General features: G+C 48.9%; 1 protein-coding gene across 1 annotated transcript in view; it reads right to left on the bottom strand.

Moving 5' to 3' along the window:
• LOC127585986 (RLA class II histocompatibility antigen, DP beta chain-like) overlaps positions 1-22,058 on the bottom strand; it is a 50,128-nt gene that overhangs the window by 15,878 nt on the left and 12,192 nt on the right. The window contains exon 3 of the mRNA XM_052043744.1: positions 9,298-9,430. Within this exon, the coding sequence (XP_051899704.1) occupies positions 9,298-9,430 (133 nt within the window). The remainder of the gene's footprint in view (positions 1-9,297; positions 9,431-22,058) is intronic.

The following is a 22,058-nucleotide window of genomic DNA, read 5'->3' as shown; positions in this document are numbered from 1 at the left end:
CTCCCCAAGGTTGTCTAGGGCACGGATGTCAGGCACCACAAACACTGGAAAGCAGCAACTGTACCAGCTCTCGGGGAGCCACAGTGGCCACAAATCCAGTGGGTCCATTCAACGTCCAGGGTGCCCCCAGCTTAGCAGCACCATCAGCAGTGGTCACTGGGGCACCTGGTTACCAGTCTCACTTGCAGTCACTGTGACTGACTGAAAGGGTGGAACTGTGCTCTTTTGGGAGCCTGCACCAGCATTCCTTAGGTCTGCTCACCAGCTGTGGAATGACCCTGAGAGTGGGGAGTCAGGTGGAGGTCAAATTGTCAGAAGGGAAATACCAGTTCCTGAAACACCCACCCCATCAGGGATGGCTGGAGATGTTATGCAGTGAAGGGAGTGGTGGGCTCCCCCCCAAACAGATATGCCAAAACCCATAGGAGTGAAAAGTCTTTGTAAACAGTTCATCTGAAAGTCATCCAGTTGAATTGGTGTAAGTGGCAGAGCTTTGGGCAGAGATCTGGTCTGGAAACCAAGTGGGACTCTGCACCCTTGGACCTTCTGCCAGAGGCTCCATTCGGCGACTGTCTCACTGGCTGAGACCTGCAATTCAAAAGGGACACCTGCCTGGCAGGGAGCAAGTGGCAGTGCTTGTTCCACAGCTTGCTCTGCTGTTTCAAAAGCACCTGTTGTTCAGGTCCCCATAAGAATGTGGCTTTCTTATGGGAGATTAAACTGTGGCAGATAGTGGGACTGAATGTCTAAATTCACTACTGTATACCAAAGCTTTTCCTGGCACCCTGCAATGTCCTCCACAAGGGTGACAATGTCAGGCACAGCAGCAATGAGGGCAGACTTGAGGTGTCTGTAGTCCATCATGCACCACGTCCCATTCTTTTTGCAGACAGGACTGTTGAAGGGAGAGGCTGTGGGTCTGATAACACCCTCCTGCAGTAGGGTTTGGACAGCCACAGTGATATCTTTGTGTCCCCCCAGCACTCTGTACTGTCCACTACAGATAACCTTGGAGGGAGGGGGAAAAAAAAACTGGTTCCCAATTGGCTGCCCAAACTATGACTGTAGCCCCAAATGTAAACTCACCCCTGTTAGTATGGAGGGACTGTCCCTCTAAACATTGATCCCTAGAATGCACTCAGGAGAATCCACTATCAAAACTGTTACAGGTCGAGGAGGTTGGTTCCTGATGGCCATGCAGATCATGACTTCACTTGCAGGTAAAAGGGAACCTCCTAACCCCTCTATTTGCACGTGTCCCTTTCCACCCAACAGGGTCACCCAGGATGATGGTGTGTTGGGCACCCATGTCGGTGAGTGCCATCCACCTCTATGCTCCCCCTTCCCCAATGTACAGCTACAGGCATATGTGGCCTTAGGTCTCCTGGCTGGGAGAGGGAGATGGATCAAATGTGCTGGGACCCCTGGCCTTCATCCTGTGTGTGTGTGTGTGTGTGTGTGTGTGTGTGTGGGGGGGGGGGGGGGGGGGAGGGGGGGGGGGTCTGCCACCCAGCAGGTCCTGGAGCTCAGCCTTGAGGGCAGGAGAGACTGTCTCGAGTGGGGGGGGAGGGACAGGGGAAGTATCAGCAGGGGCAGTCCACATGGTCCAGAGGTTGGGGGTGCCCCATGTTGGGCTTGATCCTGGGGTGGTTGTGGGTTTTCCCCTGGCCAGATGTCCCCCACAATGCTCTTTCCTAAGTGCGTAGATGGCAGAGGTCAGGATCCCATCTATGCTGGTGCAGTCCACCTGTGTGCAGCGGGTCCAAGATAGCCATTTGCACGTAAAACAAGGGGTTGTCTCTCCAGCCCTCGTCTTTGCCCTACGGACCTAGGTGGGTGCCCCCTGCTGCAAGTACTCTAGCCCTTCCAGGAGGGAGATGGTGTCCCACACAGTCTTCCTACCAGCCAGTCCCATGGGGCAGACCACTGGCCTCAAATCAGGGTGTGGTGGTGGTGACCAGGTATCCCACTAGTGTGCTGATCACCCTGGTATTTTCTAACTAGTTGCAATTGCAGGCCCCCTTGTAAGTGCCAGTCACCAGTGCCCACTCCCTAATGACCCTGGTGCCCTCACTGACTATACTCCATTGCAGTCACCTGTATAAATCCCTCTTAAGGGTAGGGTACCAGACCCTCACAGCAGTCACTACATGATCCCACAGGGTAGTGCTGTCCCCAATCCCTTCCTGTGGTGCCTGTAGGGCACTGCTAACTCTGCTGGTCAGACAGGCTCCCCAGGGCACTTGCTTCCTGGTGAGAGGCTCACGGGGGCCCCCTCATCCCACAGTCAGAGCAGCCATGCACTTGCCCAGCCACTGGTGGTAATGATCCACCAGCTGGGTCAGCTCCTTGGCTGAGAAATCCCAGGTCTCTGTAGTCTCAGAGGGACCACAGGCACTTCCCCCTGCAGGGGCCTCATCCTGACTCCCCTCTGTGGCAGACCTGGGACCATGTGCTGATGGGTCAAGCATGCAGGGGTTTGGGTGGGTGTGATGGGACCAAGGCTCCTTGTGCACCCCCCTCATCAGTATCCATCCATATATCCCCAGCCATGCATCCAGCTTGTCACTACACCAGGGCTTGAATTTTGAGCAGGTCCAGCTGCCAGCCAGATCAGTGGGCTGCCTGTGCCTACTGCATTTGGATCAGCCTGCAGGTGACCTTGGTACCTCTGGCCTTGAGGTCATTGGCTCGGGTCTGGGCAGCCTGGACTGCCTCCTGCAGCACACAGCAGCACTGCTGAAGCACTGTCTTTCTGGAGACGTATCCTGTATCTGGCAAGTAATCCCAACTTGCTGTCTCAGGAGGGACACAAACAGCCAGAAGGCACCCCTTTGACTCAGGGAACCCCAACTTCTGAAGGAGGGCAACCATGTGGTGCCCCATTTTCTCATCACGGGTCTAACTGCTCAGCCCAGTCCATTGGTTTACTGTGGTCTGCCAGCATGCTGGCCAAGTTCCCAAATCCCTCCCTCTCAGTGTACCTGGAAATCCCATCCTTGGTGCCTGCACTGGCTTTCTTGCCCCTGTTCCAGAACATTCCACCCTGTATCTGTGTTCAGCCAAGACCTTTGAGACCCTGCTCACAGCACCAATTGTGAAGCAGATTTGAGGTCTCAGAAGGCAAGGACTCTGAACACAGTCTGGCTGTAAATGATTTATTTACAAAAGACAAGCATGGGAAAATGATAATGGGGATAACAATTTATAGAGAGTGTAGGAAAATAGCAATGGGGGTAAAATACACACACAATGAACTGGGTACACGCAATCAAGGAAAAACAATACAATACCCACTACCCCTTGACTCAGTGCAGGCACGGCTCAATGCTACTAGGGACACTAAGATGCTCCCAACCCTTTAACAGTGCACACATCAATGATTTCTCCAGCACAGTCCCATGGTCCTCAGCCTGGAGTGAAAGGTGATCCCTCAAAGGTCATAAAGAAAGAGCTGAGCACATGTGGTGCTCTTTATAGTGCTGGAGGCCTGGGGGAGGGGTCCAGACCAGGTAATTTACAAAGGCGAAAGGCCCAACCCCATCCGAAAGGCCCAACCCCATCCGAAAGGCCAATGGTCAGGTGTGCGCTGATGGGTGGGGTGGGGCCGGGCCAAATCTTGATGGGCAGTGCTGCCATGTGACAGCCATCCTTCCACTTCCTCATCCAAGTAATTTAAAAATGACAGAGCAAGGGTCCCAGAACAGAGCCCTGCAGAACACTTGTCACCAACCTCCAGGCAGAATACGCTCCATCTACCACCACCCTCTTCCTTCTATGGGCAAGCTAATTCCAAATCCACACAGCCGAGTTTCCGCAGATCCCATGCCCCATGACTTTGAGCAAACCTACCATAGGAACTTACTAAAGTCCATATACACCACATCCACTGCTCTTTAAATTTGTTTTGTCACCTCCTTGAAAAACTCAATTAGGCTCGTGATTTTAGACTCAATTAGGCTCAGTTATGCTCCTCACAAAGCCACACTGACCATCACTAATAAGACTGCTTCTCCAAATGCTCATAAATCCTGACCCTAGGAATCTTTAATAGCTTATCCACCACTGACAAGACTTGCTGGTCAAATTCCAAGGATTATCCCAATTACCTTTCTTGAACAGAACATTTGCCGTCCTCCCATCCTCTGGTACCACTACTGTGGCCAGGGAGGACAAAGATAATAGTCAATGCCCCAGCAATCTCTTCCCTCCCTTCCTGTAGTAACCTGGGGTATATTCTGTCCGGCCCTGGGAGACTTATCTATCCTAATGTTTTTCAGAATCTCCAACACTACCTCTTTCTCAACTTCAAGATGCTCCACCACATTAGCCTGTTCTACAAGTCCCTCTCCCTGGTGAACACTGAAGCAAAGTATTCATTAAGGACCTCCACTGCCTCCAAGAACATTTACCCCTTTATCACTGAGCAGCCCTCCCCTCACTCTGGTCATTCTCCTGTTCCTCACATACATGTAGAACATGTTGGGGTTTTCCTGAATCCTACTCACTGTGACCTTCTCATGTCCCCTTCTAGCTCTCCCATCCCTTAACCTCCTTCCTGGCTATCTTGTAATTCTCAAGAGCCCCGTCTGATCTTTGCTTCCTAAACCTCAAGTACACTTCCTTCTTCCTCTTGAAGAAGTGTCCCACCTCTTGTCAACCATGGTTTCTTCACCCTGTCTCAGTGGGACAAACCTATCCAGAACCCCATGCAAGTGGTCCCTAAACAGCCTCTACATTTCTGCTGTGCATTTCCCTGAGAACGTCTGTTCCCAATTTACATTCCCAAGTTCCTTCCCAATACCATGGTAATTAGCCCTCCCCCAATTAAACATTTTCCCATATCATCTGCTCCTCTCCTTGTCCATAGGAAAGATCAGGGAGTTGTGGTCACTGTCTCTAAATGCTCACACACTGAGAGGACTGTCACCTGACCAGGTTCATTGCTGAGTACTAGATCCAGCATGGCCTTTCCTCTAGTCAGCCCGTCCAGACTGTCAGGAATCCTTCCTGGACACAAACTCTGCCACATGTAAACCTTTTGCACTAAGGAGGTGCCAATTAATAGGGAAGTTGATGTCTCCCATGACAACCTTGTTAATTTTGCCCCTTTCCAAAACCTGTCTACTTATCTGCCCCCCAGTGTCCTGGTAGCTACTGGGGGGGCCAATAAAATACTCGAGTGATCAGTCCCTTCCTGTTTTTAACTTCCACCCACACTGACTCAGTAGACGATCCCTCCATGACATCCTCCCTTTCTACAGCTGTGATACTATCCAATTAGCAAAGCCACTCTTCCTCCATCCCCTTTTACCTCCCTCCCTATCCCCTTTGAAACATCTAAACCCCCAGAACATCAAGCAGCCACTCCTGCCCCTGCAACAGCCAAGTCTCTGTAATGGCCACAACATCATAATTCCATGTACTGATCCATTCTAAGTTCATCACCCTTAACACTTCTCACATTAAAGTAAACACATTTCAATCCATCCAACTGACTGCATTTATGCCCGATCCACTGCTTATCCTTCAGTCTCTGCATTGCATCTACCTTTATACCAACTGTTCCATCATCTGACCTAACTCTCTGGTTCCCATCCCCCTGCCAACCTAGTTTAAACCCTCCCCAACAGCTCTAGCAAACCTGCCCACAAGGACATTGGTTGAGTTCAGGTGTAACCTGTCTCTTTTGTACAAGTCATACCTTCCCCAGAAGAAATCCCAATGATCCACAATCTGAACCCCTGCACCAACTCTTCAGCCACACATCTGTCAGCCACATCTTCATATTCTTACCCTCACTGGCACATGGCACAGGCAGCAATCCAGAGATTACTACCCTTGAGGTCCTGCTTTTTAGCTTCCTTCCCAACTCCCTGTATTCCCTCTTCAGGACCTCATCGCTTATCCTATGTCATTGGCTGCTCCCCCTCCCCTTTAAGAATGCTATGGACTCAATCTGAGCTGTCTGACCCTGGCACCCAGAGACAACAAACCATCTGGAAGTCTTGTTCTTATCCATAGAATCTCCTGTCTCTTCTCCCTACCACTATTGTCAGTCTCCACCACTCCCCTTCTCTCCCCCCCCCCCCCCCCCCCCCCCCCACCTTCCCTTCTGAGCCAGACAGTGTCAGAGACCTGGCCACTGGTTTTCCCCTGGTAGGTTGTTTCCCCCCACCACTCCCAAACAGTATTGAAAACAATTACTTGTTATTTGAGGGGATGGGCACAGGGGCACCCCACACTGTCTATCCCCTTTCCCTCTCCTGACAGACCCAGGTACCTGCATCCTAAGTGTGACTGCCTCCCTGCACATCCTCTATCAACCCCTCAGCCTCCTGAATGATTGAGTTCATTCAGCTCCAGTTCCCCAACAGTCTGTAAGGAGCTGCAGCCGGATGCACTTCTCACAGGGGTGGTCATCAGGGACACTGGAGGTCTCCAACTTCCCATATCCTGCAGGAGCACACCACTGCCCTGACTGCCATTCCCACAGCTCTAACTGTAATAAAGAGACCTTGCCCAAACCTCACCTTAGCCTCCACTAACCAAAGCCGAATGAATGAAGACAAAATACAAACCTTACCTATGCCTTCTCACTGAGGCTTTTTTCATAGAGCTGCTTTCAGTCCCCACACTGGGCCACTTACACAGCTCAGCTAGTCAGACAGCATCTGTGGACAGGAACTGTTTCATGTCATCAAAACCTCCATTGACAGGCCTGGCTAAAGATAGTCATTCTTAAATGTTAGAGGTCAATCACCCCAGCCCCAGGACATCCCTGCAGGAGTTCCTCAGGGCAGTGTCCTGGGCCCAGCCATCTTCAGCTGTTTCAACGACCTCTTTCATCACAAGGTTGGGGGAAGATGTTCAATTCTATTCATAATTCCTCAGCAAACTGAAGCAGCCTATGCTTGTTGGAGCATCACAGACAACATTCAGACATGGGCTGATGTAGCAGGTAACATTCATGGCAGAATGCTAGGCATGGTCTCCAGTGAAAGCCTAACCTGCCCGTGACATTTGGGGGCATCACTATCACCATCCCAGGATCAACATTGGTAACTGAATCAGCTACAAATACTATGGCTACCAGAGCAGGTCAGAGGCTGGGCATCCTATGATGAGAGACCTACCCTGACACCCAAAGCCATTCATTATCTGCAAGGACCACATCAGCGGTGTGATGGACAAGCTCAGTTCCAACATTAAAGCAGCTTGACACCATTCAGGACAGAAGCCTGTAACTGGCACCCCATCCACCAAGCCTAAACAGTGAGTGCCTGCAGAGTGCACCATCTACAAAATGCACTGCGCAGTTACTCACCTAGGCCACTCTAACAGCACCTCCCACACCCAAGACCTCCACCTCTGAGGAGGACAGCAGGTGCAGAGGAACACCATGTGCAGGTCTTCCTCCAAGTCTCTCACCATCCAGACCTAGTAATACCTAGGTCCTGAAACTCCAACTGTGGAGCAACATCAGCAGTTTGTGGCTCACATCACCTTCAGGGGCAATAAATGCTGGTCTTTCCATCCACACCCAGATCCTGAAGATTCAAAAAATATGCTGTCTGACCAATTATTTCATCTTTTTCCATTTCCATGCTGGACATCCCTGGAGTATACGAGCAAGATGGAGAAGCAGGGCTTGGCTCAAGTTGATAATACAATTGTGAACCATTCAAACCACAGCTGAATGGGGACATTCAAAATACAAGTAGCTGAAAGGAAATCCAAAGCCTACTGTAGACAGAATGAGTTGATGGTGACAGTCATCTTATTACAGGAGGTTCATGGTTGAGGCAGAGGCCATGGCTGAAATGGGCAGTTTGCAGGTCATTACTTGGGATGAAGATGCTGCCAGTCTCAGCAAACTGTTAAAGACACTGGATGGGGGACTGGGGCAATAGCTGTGCTCTGACAGCAGGTGATCCAGTCCCGATGGGGTGCATCAGTCATTACTGAGCAAAGTGCAACAGGGAACTTTAGATGCCAATTATAATCATTCCATCCTCCAAGAAGCAGGAACAGCCCCAGCAGACCAGAGAATGGCAAATGCTGTACCCTCATTCCAAAAAGACACAGGGACAAACCTGGCGATAACAGGCCATTTAAATCTCATGTGGTACTGAAGACTTACAACAAATGTGGGCATACTAATGAGCCCCTCAAACCTGTCACAACATCCAATAACATCACTGACTGAATCATGGCCTCCACTATTTTCACAGCTGTGCCATGTGCTTTGGTCTATTTGTGGTCCCAAAAGCTGTTCATGCACATCTTGAACATTCAATCACCCTGTCTCCACAGCTGTTTGGGGCAGAGAATTCCAAGCATTCAACCATAGAGAAGAAATTCTCATTTGTCCGTGGGGTCAAAACCATGTTCTGAATGTATGCCCCTTAAAGGAACATTCAACACCCTCAGAATGTAATGTTTCAATAAGATCACTTATTCTCCTGCTCATTCTTCATACATCAATCAAATCAAGCCAGAGAACACTCCCTGTACTGAGAATACAAGCATTAGTCTTTGTACACCTGACCCATTTAATAAAGGCCAACATTCATCCTCCCAATTACTTGTTGTACTTGTAGGCTCATCTGTTCTATATACAACATGCTTTGTACAACAGTTACTGTCTGCCAATCCAAAAGTTACCCATTTATCTGTGTGCCATTCCATCCATGCCAGTACACCACCACCAGCCCCGCACACTCTTGTGCAACGATCAGGAACAAGAAATGTTACTGGAGTTCAAAAGTGGCAAACTACCAGCAGGTAATTCAGCTCAAAAGAAATAACGACTAATATTTGCCTGCTCACTTTTCAGGCTGTTGGCAACAAGAAGACCCACCTTGAACCACTGCAACCCTCCTGAAAGTACTTTCCTTGAGGAATTCTTTCCCCAGAGGTCTGTGGAAACTCAGTCAGAACAGATTAACAGGCTTCGGGAATTAGTGGAAACCAGAGGATGCAGAAACGGTGCAGGGAAATGAAGCACAAGGTCAGCCATAAACTTCCCGACAAGCGGAACAAGATCGAGGGTCCGAATGATCTACTCCTAATTTCCCGGTATTACTTGCCGGATTTTGCCCACTCTCAGCCTACGTGAAGTTAATGTCCTGCCACAACCTACGCACCCACCCCTCGGGCTGCAGGAGGGCGACGGACTGCGGGTAAAGCCTTGAAACGGGACTATTGCAGACAGAGCTATCACAGAGCCGACGGGTCGAGCGGCCTCCCCGAGCCGGGACAATCCCTGAGCTGCGCCCCGCGTCCGGTACTCACCGACCCCGGCCTCCTGCCGTGCATGGAGCAGCGCGGTGCAGAGGAGCAGCAGAAACCTCATCATGACTCGCTGAACACCCGCAAAACAGCGGGACCACAGCCGCAGCCGCTTTAAATAGGCAGCCGGCAGAATCTACCAATCACAGCCAGGCAGAGAGGAACCAATCACAGCCTGGCAGAGAGGAGCCAATCACAGCCGGGCAGAGAAGAACCAATCACAGCCAGGCAGAGAGGAGCCAATCACAGCTGGGAACGGAGGAACCAATCACAGCCGGACAGAGAGGAACCAATCACAGCCGGGACTAGCGAGCCAATCACAGGGAAGAGACAGTGAATTCTACAGGTTGAAATGTCCCGGTTCCTGATCGCCCTCAAGTCCCCGATCGTTGCACTGATGCGGCTTCCGCGCCCTCCAGGCGGTGAAGGGAAACCAGGAAGGCAAATGGAGCGATGGATTTTTTTTTGCAAAAGGATTAGTGTTTTCAAGTAGTTTTATTAAGATCAGAAATCTTTATCAGTCACGTGTACATGGAAACACACAGTGAAATGCATCGTATGCGTCGAGCGTTCGGGCGGGCGGGGGAAGGCAGCCCGCAAGTGTCGCCACGCTTCCGGTACCAACATGCCCACAACTTCCTAACCCGCACGTCTTTGGAATGTGGGAGGAAACCGGAGCAGCCGGAGGAAACCCACGCAGACACGGGGAGAACGTGCAAGCTCAGGAGTGTACTCCACAGTACACCTGGAGTAGTACTGAACACAGTTTTGGTCCCATTATTTGAGAAAGCATTTACTGGCACTGGATGTGGTCCAGCTATCACTGGGTTCTGCTATCACCAGTGACTAAAGAAATTAGATCTATATTCTTTCGAGTTTAAAGTAATCAGTGATCTTATTGAAACAAATAAGATCCTAAGGAGGCACGACAGAGCAGATGTTGAGATGTTTTGAGAGATCTAAGGGGATATTGTTACAAGATTAGGGGACAGTTATTTAAAAATGAGGTGCGGGGGAACTTCTAGCAGAGGGTGGTGAATCTCTAGGATTCTCTACACCAGGTGGTTGTGGAGGCCGGATCACTGGGGGGATTTAAAGAGGAGGCCAATAAATTCTTGAAAGATGAGGGAATTGAGGGCAATGGGGAACTGGCAGAGAAGAAGAGATGAGGCTTCGGGCAGGTTAGCTGTGGTCATGTTGAATGGCAGGGCAGCGGTGAGGTGTCGGGAGGTGTAATCCTGCCATTTTCTCATGTCCTTGTGTTCCAGTGATGATCTCGCTGGAGATGGGTGGGTGGGGGGGATGAGGGTTCCACCAGAGGTTTCTGGAGCTTCAGGGGTGATGGGCACTGGGCCTGGGGTTGCTGACAGGGTGTCAATGGTTCAGCCGGAGACTGGGAGAGGTCATAGAGTCATAACACATGGAAACAGGCCCTTCGGCCCAACTGGTCCATGCTGACCAAGTTTCTTTTCTAAGCCAGTCCCATTTGCCCACATTTGACCCGTATCCCTCTAAACCTTTCCTATCCATGCACCTGTCCAAGTGCCTTTTAAATGTTGTTAATGTACCTGCCTCAACCACTTCCTCTGACAGCTCATTCCACATATGGACCATCCTCTGGGTGAAGAAGTTGCCCCACAGGTTCCTATTAAATCTCTCGCCCCTGGCTCTGAACCTACGTCCTCTAGTTCTTCATTCCCCAACCCTGGGAAAAAGACTGTGCGTATTTACCCCATCAATGCCCCTCATGATCTTACACACCTCAATAAGATCACCCCTCATTCTCCTACACTCCAATAAATAAAGTCCCAACCTGCTCGTACTCTCCATAACTCAGCTCCTCGAGTCCTGGCAACATCCTTGTAAATCTCCTCTGTGCTCTTTCCAGCTTAGTGGCATCTTGCCTACAGCAGAGTAACCAAAACTCAACACAGTATTCCAAACGTGGTCTCATCAATGTCTTCAACCACTGCAATGTAACGTCCAACATGAATACTCAATGCCCTGACTGATGAAGGCCAGTGTGCCAAAAGGCTTCTTCACCACCCTGTCTACCTGTGACGCCACTTTCAGTGAACCATGTAGTTGTACTCCCAGGTCCCTCTGTTTTACAACACTCCCCAGGTCCCCACCGTTCACTGTGAAAGTTCTACCCTGATTTGTCTTCCCAAAATGCAACACCTCGGACTTATCTGAATTAAACTTCACTTGCCATTCCTCTGTGCATTTCCCCGTTTGATCAAGATCCCTCTGTAAATCCTGATAACCATCTTCACTGTCCACAATACGCCCTATTTCAGTGTCATCTGCAAACTTAATAGATGACTAACAACAATGGCCCAGCACTGACCCCTGAGGCGCACCACTGGTCACGGGCCGCCAGTCCGAGAAACAACCTTCCACCATCACTCTCTGATTTCTACCATCAAGCCAGTTGTGTAGCCAATTAGCCAGCTCTCCCTGGATTCCATGGATCCAAATTTCCAGAGCAACTGACCATGTGAACCTTATCACAGGCCTTCCTGAAGTCCGTCTACTGCCCTGCCCTCATCAACTTTCTTCGTCACCTCATCAAAAAGTCAATCAAGTTTGTAAGACATGATCCCCCACGCACAAAGCCATGCTGACTACCCCTCATCAACCCATCATTCCAGATGTACGGATATATTATCCCTGAGAATCCTCTCCAGTAACTTGCCTACCACAGATGTGAAACTTCCTGGCCTGTAGTTCCCAGGTGTTTCTTTGCCGCCCTTCTTAAATAAAGGCACAACACTCGCTACCCTCCAGTCTACCGACACCACAACCGTGGCTAACAATGATGCACATATCTCAGCCAGGGCTCCCACAATTCCTTCTCCAGCCTCCCACAGTGTCCTTGGATAAACCTGGTCAGCCACTGGTGATATAATTATCCTAATATTTAAACATAAGCAGCACATACGGTGCTACACATATATTCTAACAATGGCGCAGTGATGAGGGGTCAAGGTGCGGTGAAGGGGACACGGTGCAGGAATGAGGGGATGGTGCAGTGATGAGGGCATGGTATGGTGATGATAAGATGGTACGGTGATGAGGGGACGGTGCGGGGATGACACGGTGTGGTGAAGAGGGGACATGGTGCGATGATGGGACATGGTGCGATGATGGGGACAGGGTACGGTGATGAGGACACGGTGAAGTGATGAGAGGACACGGTGTGGTGATAGGGACACGGTGCAGTGATGGGGACACGGTGCGGTGATGAGGATATGGTGCGGTGGTGAGGGGACACGGTGCGATGATGAGGATATGGTGCGGTGATGAGGGGACACAGTGCGATGATGAGGACATGGTGCGGTGGTGAGGGGACACAGTGCGGTGATGAGGACATGGTGCGGTGATGGGGACACGGTGCGGTGATGGGGACGGTGCCATGATGGAGACATGGTGCGGTGATGAGGGGACACGGTGCGGTGATGAGTGGACGGTGTGGCGATGAGGACATGGTGCGGTGATGAGGATACGGTGCCGTGATGAGGGGACACAGTGCGGTGATGAGGACACGGTGCCGTGATGAGGGGACATGGCGCCGTGATGAGGGGACACGGTGCGGTGATTTTGGTGTTTGGTGTGCAAGTGATCGGTTCTGTTTAATGGAAAGGTGGCATCAGTACTGGGAATGAGAGATCAGTTCCATTCGAATTGTCTTTGCCTCACGATTTTTGGGTCCAGTTTCCTGGTGATGGGCTGTAGATGGGACGTTAAGCTAATTGGGGACTCCAAACACAAATGATTTTCTAAATCAGGTGGAATTGAAATGTCACAGCATCATGAGGGGGCAATCTCACAATCGTCATTGTGATAGGCCAGCACAGAGGGTATTCATGAAACTATGTGAATCAGAGCAAATCTATGTTGTAAATAACTGAAAAAATTCATCCTTAATGTGTTTTCATGAATGCACATCGCTTTTGCAAGAAAATAGATGAGCTGAAAGCAGAGATTGCAAGGTGTGATTGTAGGGAGCAGGAAGCCACGTGGACGTCAAGGACCTGTTTGGGATCTGGACCAGCGAGCGCTTGGTGAAGGTCAAGTTAAGGGTGGATGCGAATGGTGTTGGCCATCGGAGGGAACCGTGGGTACCTGGTATTTGCAGGACAACCCAGACTGTGTCATAACTGCAACAAACCCGGACATGTGGCGGTCCAATGCAGTGCAGTCGTCTGCACGAACTGCAGGCAGGAAGGTCACCAGACCCAGGACTGCAGGGAAAGCAAAAGTTGCAACCTGTGTGGGGAGGCGGGCCGTCTCTACAAGGCCTGCCCAAAACGTGCCTGTACCTACGCTCAGGCAATGAGAGGGGGAGCTGGAACCAACCTTGTCACCAGGGGCCCTACACCCTGGGGCAGATCACTGCTGCTCCCTCAGCATGAAAGTGGTGCTGCAGTTTACAAAAGCCAAGAGCGTGTGGGCTCAGGATGACTGACAGCTGACTGTGTGTCAGGCAACTCTGAACAGTAAAACACCTAAACTATGGATGTAAAGTTATCATCTGTAAACGTGCGCAGTGTGAAGGGCACTACGTGATGTGTTAACGCCTTGCAATACCTTGCCAAGGTCAAGGCAGATGTGACTTTTCTACAGGAGTGTGGGCTGCCCCACCTCCACAACTATCGGAGGTGGTCGTGATGGTGGTCCCAGGGACTGTCTGTGGTCGGTGGGGGGGGGGGGGGGGTGGCAATGATAGTCACATATCCGACCTGGGGATTCTGCTGCGGGGAGGTGACTTCTCAGTCACTGAAGTCAGAGGTGGGGGTGGGGAGGTGGGCGGCTCCTTGTGGCTGACGTAAAGTACAGTAACACCCTGCTCCGGCTGATCAACGTGTGCACCTCGCCCGTGCTGAACGAGCGGCTGGCTGTCCTCCAGCAGCTCCCACCACTGCTGGCGACGTCCCTACCAGTCGTTCTGGCCGGTGACTTCAACAGCATCATCGATGCAGCTGGACAATCCGGCAGTGCCGACAGGACACTGGACAGCAGCTCCAGACTCCTGATGGGAACGATTAAAGATGCAAAGTTGTGTGACGCCTTCAGCACCCCTGCAGGTGGAGCACAGCCACATCACACTTGGACCGGAACGGACAGCTCAGTACGGTCCCGGATAGACTTCCTCTTTACATCAGAGGCAGTCGCGGTCAGATCCACCAATGTCACGCCGGTGTTCTTCTCTGACCACTGCCTCCTTCATGCCGCTTGTCACCTACAGGAGGACCAGAGGGCAGGCAGGGGGATGTGGGAGTTGAATGTCAAGCTGCTGACCCCAGGGAACATGAAGGAACTAAGGAGGGATTACACAGGTTGGAGAACCGTGAAGTCCCTCTCTGACTCCCTGATTCACTGGAGGAACTAAAATATCTTTATTAGTCACATGTACATCGAAACACATAGTGAAATGCATCTTTTGCATAGTGTTCTGGGGGCAGCCCGCAAGTGTTGCCACGCTTCCGGCGCCAACATAGCATGTCCACAACTTCCTAACCCGTACGTCTTTGGAATGTGGGAGGAAACCGGAGCACCCGGAGGAAACACACGCAGACACGGGGAGAAGGTACAAACTCCTTACAGACAGCAGCTGGAATTGAACCTGGGTCGCTGGTGCTGTAAAACGTTATGCTAACCGCTACACTACCGAGCCTAAGGAGGGATTACACAGGTTAGAGAACTGTGAAACCCCTCTTTGACTCCCTGATTCACTGGTGAGAGGAAACCAAGGAGAACGTCAAGAGGTTCTTCATCCTCAAAGGTGTTCAGAAAACAAGACAGAGTCAGCGGGAACTGCGCCAACTCCAGACAGACAGGCAGCAACTCCTCCTTCTGCAGTCGAGAGAGGTGGATGTGAGGGAGGAACCCTGAGAGGTGAAGAGCCGGCAAGCTGCCCTCTTTGTCTTTGAATCCTCCAAGATCTTCTGATCCAGGGTCCACTTTGTGGAACAGGATGAGACGTGCTCACTCTTCATCTTCTGAAAGGTTCACAGGGGGAGCTCTGTGATCCACAGCCTTAAGGAAGAGGACGGCTCAGTAACGTCCTCACAGATGGACATACTGAGGATCTGTAGATCCTTCTATTCCGGTCTGTATGACAGAAAGGCCACACACAGCACAGCCGCCCAGAATGTCCTGTCCTCTATCACAGAGGTCTAGATGACAGCAAGCAGGAGAGTCTGGATCAGCCACTGTCCCTGGAGGAGCTGACTGGCTCCGTCCATTCCCTTGGCTTGAATAAAACTCCTGGAAGCAATAGCTTACCAGTAGAGTTCTACTTGGCTCTGGGACTGGATGGGCGTGAACCTGCTGGAAGTGTATAACACTATGCTTCAGGCTGGCAGCATGTCACACTCCATGAGGTCCGGCATTATTTATTGGTAAATTGGTGAATTGCTTTATTATTGTCACATGTACTGAGGTACAGAGAAAAACTTTGTTTTGCAGGCCATCCACACAGATCATTTCATTACATCAGTACATTGACCTAGTACAAGGGAAAACAATAACAGAATGCAGAATAAGGTGATACAGTTACAGAGAAAGTGCAGGGCAGCTAGACAATAAGGTGCAAGGCCATAACAAGGTTGGTATGCCGCCTTCATGATTGCATCTATGTCATGATTGCATCTATGCTCTCCTGACCAGGCTCGTTCCCAAGGTCCAGTACTTGCCCATCCCTAGTTGGACTATCTACATATTTTTCAAGAAACAATCCTGAATGCACCAAAAAAATTCTGCCCCATCTATGCCCTAGGCATTAAGGGAGTTCTGGTCAATGTTAGGAAAGTTAAAATCACCCACAACTACCCTGTTGTTTTTACATGTTTCCATGATCTGCCTGCAAATCTGTTCCTCTATTTGATGCTGGTTATTGGGAAGCCTGTAGTATAACCTCATAATAGTGAATGCACCTTTCTTACTCCTGAGCTCTATCCATATGGCCTCTCAGGATGAGCCTGCCAAGATATCCTCTCTTAGGGTAGTAGTGACAATCTCACAACTGCAAAGTCCCCACCTTTTTTTGTTACAAACCTCCCTATCACGTCTGAAACATCTACACCCTGGAACACTGAGCTACCAGTCCTGCCCTTCTCTCAACCAAATCTCTATAGTGACTATGACATCATAGTGCCATGTACTAATCCAGGCTCTAAACTCACTTGGCTTACCTGTTACTCTCCTCGCATTAAAATAAATACACTTCAGACTGTCAGTCCTGCTGTGTTCATTAACCCGGCCCTGCATATTATTGATATTGGATTTACTTGACTGAACCTCTACCTTCTCCTCAATCACTCCACCTGCTGACCTACTGCTCCAGTTCCCCCCCCCCCCCACCATATTAGTTTAAACCCTCCAGAGTTGGACAAGCAAACCTCCCTGCAGGGATATTGGTGCCCCTCCAACTTAGGTCCTTCCTGCCATTTTTTACCATGGAAATAGATACCAATGATCCCGGTATCTGAAGCCCTCCTTCCAACACCAGTTCTTTAGCCATGCATTCAACTGTACTAACCTCCTATTTATGGCCTTACTAGCATGTGGTACATGGAGTAATCCTGAGATGACAAACTTTTTTTGTCCTGCTTTTTAACTTTCTACCTAACTCTCAAAACCCCCCCAATCCCACACCCACCCACCCACCCCACCACCCCAATCCCACCCCACCCCACCCACCCCCACCTCCCAACCCCCACCCCACACCCTTTACTTTCTTAGAAGCTTAAGGAGATTTGGCATGTCACCAAATACTCCAACAAACATCTACAGATACACTGTTAAAAGGATCCTGACTTGTTGCATTGTGGCCGAGTATGAAAATTCATACACAGGAATGCAAGAGACTGCAGAAAGTAGTGGACACAGCTCTCCCTACCCTTGGCAGCATCTAGAAGGCAGCGTCTACCATCAAGGATCCCCACCATCCAGGTCATGTCCTTTTCTTGCTGCTACCGTCAGGCAGGAGGTACAGAAGCCTGAAGTCCCACACTATTAGGTTAAGGAACAACTACTTTCCTACAGCCATCAGGTTCTTGAACTGATCTGCACAACCCTAACCCTACCTCAGCAATGAACACTACAGACCACCTCTTGCACTACCGTGGACTTACCTCTGATTGTGTCTTTGTTGTTTTTGCAATATGGTCTTGTTTTTGCAGTCTTTTTTCTCTCTCTCTTCGGTGTCTTGTATATTTTGTGTATAATTTATATTCTGTTTGTTGTCTGTACCTATGTGCCTGTAGGTGGAGTTGTGGATAGTGAGAAATGATTCAGCAAGATGTAGGTCAGTTGGAAATTTGGGTGGAGAAATGATAGATATGAGGTGTTACATTTTGGGAGGTCAAAGAAGAAAGTAAACAGTAAATGGCCGGACCCTTAGGAGCATTGATGTGCAGAGGAATATTGTGGTGCAAGTCCAAAGCTCCCTGAAAGTAGCAACACAGGTAGATAGGGTGGTAAAGAAGGCATGTGGCGTGCATACCTTCATCGGTCAGGGTATTGAGTATAAAAGTCATGTTGCAACTGTATAAAACTTTAATTAGGCCACATCTGTAGCATTGTCTGCTCATAGTGGGAAGTATATGGCGAGGGTGCAGAAGAGGATTGGATTGGAGAGTATTAGCTACAAGGAGAGGTTGGATAAACATGGATTGTTTACACTGGAGCTTCAGAGGCTGAGCTGTGAGCTGATAGAGGTATATAAAATTATAAGTCACATCGATAGGCTAGAAATATCAAATGCTGGGGGCATAGGTTTAAGGTGAGAGGGGGAAAGTTCAAAGGAGATGTGCAAGCAGTGTTTTTACTCGGTGAGTGGTAGGTGCCTGGAACGGGCTGCCAGAGGAGGAGGTGGAAGCAGATATGATAACAATATTTAAGAGGCATTTGGACTCACAGGAACAGGCAGGGAATAGATACGGACTGCATGCAGGCAGGTGGGATTAGTTTAGATTTGCACCTTGGCTGATGCAGACATGGTGGATGAAGGGTCTGTTCCTGCACTGTACTGTACTGTTATATGTTCATTGGTGCTTGGTCCCTAACTGTTCACAATGTCAGAGATTTGGCCATGGGGACCAAACGTTTGCTGTTGATGCAATGCTAGATGGGATTATGAGTAAGGAGCAAGATGTAAAGATGCTTCAAGGGAATATGGACAAGCTGGGTGAGCGAGCAGATGTGAATATGCCACTTGAAATATAATTTTAATATGTGTTAGGTTATTTACTTTGATGCCAAAACACAAGTGTGGAGTATTTTGTTGAATGTTTGGAGATTGGGTGATGTTGATGTTCAGAGACCTAGGTGTCCTTGTACACAAACCACTGAAAGCAAACATGCAGGTAGTGCAAACATTTAGGAAGGAAAATGGTATGTTGGCATTTATTACAGGCGGATTTGAGTACAGGAGTAAAGATTATTGCAAGAGCTTTGGTGAGAGTATTGGAGTACTGTTTACAGTTTTGGTAACCTTACCTAGAAAGGGAGGTACTGGCCATAGAGGAGTGCAGTGAAGACTGACTGGACTCGTTCCAGAGTTGGTTGGTTTGCCATATGAAGAGAGGTTGAAATAGATTATCGAGAAGAATGTGAGGAGATGTCACTGAGATTACAAAATCAATACAGGACTTGAAAGATTAGAAAGAGGCAGGATGTTTCTCCTGGCTGAGAAGTCTTGAACCCGGAGCAGACCATTTAGGATTGAGATGAGGTGAAATTTCTTCATGTAGAGGTCAGTATACCCTTGAAATTCTCTACCTTGGGGTGTGGAGACCCAGTCATTGAGCTCAATCAAAATGGAGATTAATACATTTCTGGATAATTAGGAAATCAAGGGATAAGGGATTAGTGCTGGAAAATGGAACTGAGGTACATTAAACCATTATCTCGATGAATGGCAGAGTAGTCCCAAAAGGCTGAATGGCCTGCTCCTATGTCTTATGTTCTAAAAGCATGGAGCCAGTGCCTTTCATGAGCAACAACTGCTATAGAGGCTCCAATGTGCAGGATTGAAAGAGGCTGCAAAGGGTTGTAGACACAGCCAGCTCCATCACGGGCACAACGCTCCCTGCCAACGAGGACATCTTCAAGAGGCGATGCCTCAAGAAGGCAGCATCCATTGTTAAGGACCCTCACCACCCGGGACATGCCCTCTTCTCATTACTGCCATCAGAGGAGGTACAGGAGCCTGAAGACCCACACTCAACATTTCAGGAACAGCTCTGCCTCTCCACCATCAGATTTCTGAACGGTCCATGAACATTACCTCGTTATTCCTCTTTTGCACTATTTATTTATTATTTTAATTTAATGTTTGTCTTTGTGTCTTGCGCTGTATTGCTACCGCAAAACAACAAATTTCACGACATATGTCAGTGATAATAACCTTGATTCTGATTGCAGCTGTGTTAAAAAAGACTAAACAGACAGCTGTGACCACATAACATAACAGGCAGGTGGAACAGAACACGATGGCAGAAATGCAACTGAGAACCTTAGTCTTCAGATATATAAAGATTTGTCATTGGGACTGACAGTGAATATATCATTCCAAAATGATATGCACACCAGGGCTCACCCAGGTAACAAAGAGCCTGATTTCACCAGCATCTTAAAAGAGTGTTGTCAATTAATAGGTGGTATCGTCAACAGATGAGATCATCTGTCAGTGAAGGAAGTTGTCAAAAATTACAGGGGGATCATGATCAGCTGAGGAGTGGCAAATGGACTTTAATTCAGATAAGTGTGAGGTATTGCATTTTGGAAAATCAAATCAAAGTAGGATTTTCACAGTGAACAGTAAGGCCCTGGGGAGTGTTGTAGAACAGAGAGACCTTGGAGTTCAGGTCCATGGTTCCCTAAAAGTGGAGTCACAGGTAGACAGAGTGGTGAAGAAGGCTTTTGGCATGCTGGCCTTCATCAGTCAGGGCACTGAGTATAGAAGTTGGGAGGTCATGGTGCAGCTATACAGGACGCTGGTGAGGCCACACTTGGAGTGTTGTGTTCAGTTTTGGTCAACCTGCTATAGGCAAGATGCTACTAAACTGGAAAGAGTGCAGAAAATATCTACAAAGATGTTGCCAGGACTCAAGGGACTGAGTTATAGGGAGAGGTTGGATGGGCTAGAACATTTTTCCTTGGAGCATAAAAGACTGAGAGGTGATCTGATAGAGGTGTATAAAATCATGAGGGGCACAGATAAGGTAAAAGCATTATGGTTGAGAAATCAAAAACTAGAGGGCATAGGTTTAAAGTGAGAGGGGAAAGATTTAATAGGAACTTGGGCAACTTTTTTTTACATAGAGGGCGGTACGTGTGTGGAATGACCTTCCAGAGGAAGTGGTTGAGGCAGGTACACTAGCAGCTTTTAAAAGACACTTGGACAGGTACATGGATATAGACAAGTGTGAGGTTTTGCATTTTGGAAGGACAAATCAAGGTCGGACATACACAGTAAATGGTCGGGCACTGAGGAGTGCGGAGGAACGAAGGGATCTGGGAGTTCAGATCCATAATTCCCTGAAAGTGGCGTCACAGGTCGACAGGGTTGTAAAGAAAGCTTTTGGCATCCTGGCATTTATAAATCAAAGTATTGAGTATAGGTGTTGGGATGTTATTGGTGAGGTTGTATAAGACACTGGTGAGGCCAAATTTGGAGTATTGTGTGCAGTTCTGGTCACCTAACTATAGGAAAGATATCAGTAAGATTGGAAGACTACAGAGGAGATTTACTAGAATGTTGCCGGGTCTTCAGGAGTTGAGTTACAGGGGAAGATTGAACAGGTTAGGACTTTATTCCTTGGAGTGCAGAAGAATGAGGGGAGATTTGATAGAGGTTTAGAAAATTATGAGGGGTATAGACAGAGTTAATGTGAATAGGCTCTTTCCACCTAGATTAAGAGAGATAAGTACAAGAGGACATGGCTTTCGGGTGAAAGGGGAAAGGTTTAGGGGGAACTTAGTGGTGGGAGTGTGGAACGGGCTGTCATCTGACGTGGTAAATGTGGGCTCACTCTTAAGTTTTAAGAATAAATTGGACAGATACGTGGACGGGAGAGGTCTGGAGGGTTATGGACTGGGTGCAGGTCAATGGGACTAGTGGAATAAAGTTTCGGCACAGACTAGAAGGGCCAAATAGCCTGTTTTCAGTGCTGTAGTGTTCTATGGTTCTAAGGTAGATTATGAGGTCAAGAGTCCATCTTATGGTACTAAGAGACCATTCAATAGCCTTATAACAGTGGGATAGAAGCTGTCCTTGAGCCTGGTGGTATGTGCTTTCAGGCTTTTGTATCTTCTACCCGATGGGAAGGGGGAGAAGAGAGAATGTCCAGGATGGGTGGGGTCTTTGATTATGCTGGCTGCTTTACTGAGGCAGTGAGAAGTACAGACAGAGTCCATGGAGGGGAGGCTGGTTTCCGTGACTTGCTGGGCTATGTCTACAAATCTCTGCAGTTTCTTGCGGTCTTGGGCAGAGCAGTTACCCTACCAAGCCATGATGCATCCAGGTAGAATGCTTTCTGCTATTGGTGGCGCTTGATGGAGTCAGTCGTAACTTGGCTTTGCTCCAATCACTTTTTAATTGTTCATATACCACCCTTTAATAAGTCTTACAATACTGGCACAAGTTTAATTTTGATTTTTATCTGTTGAAATGTCCACCAGAGCTAAAGCGTCAGCTAATGGCAAAGGTAATGGAGACCAGCCTACTTTAGAAGCTATTTCTAATCTGGATA

The sequence above is a fragment of the Pristis pectinata genome, chromosome 34 (assembly GCF_009764475.1).
Source record: "Pristis pectinata isolate sPriPec2 chromosome 34, sPriPec2.1.pri, whole genome shotgun sequence".
Taxonomy (NCBI): domain Eukaryota; kingdom Metazoa; phylum Chordata; class Chondrichthyes; order Rhinopristiformes; family Pristidae; genus Pristis; species Pristis pectinata.
The sequence above is the reverse complement of the archived record's forward strand: the minus strand, read 5'-3'. Positions and strand labels throughout refer to the sequence as shown.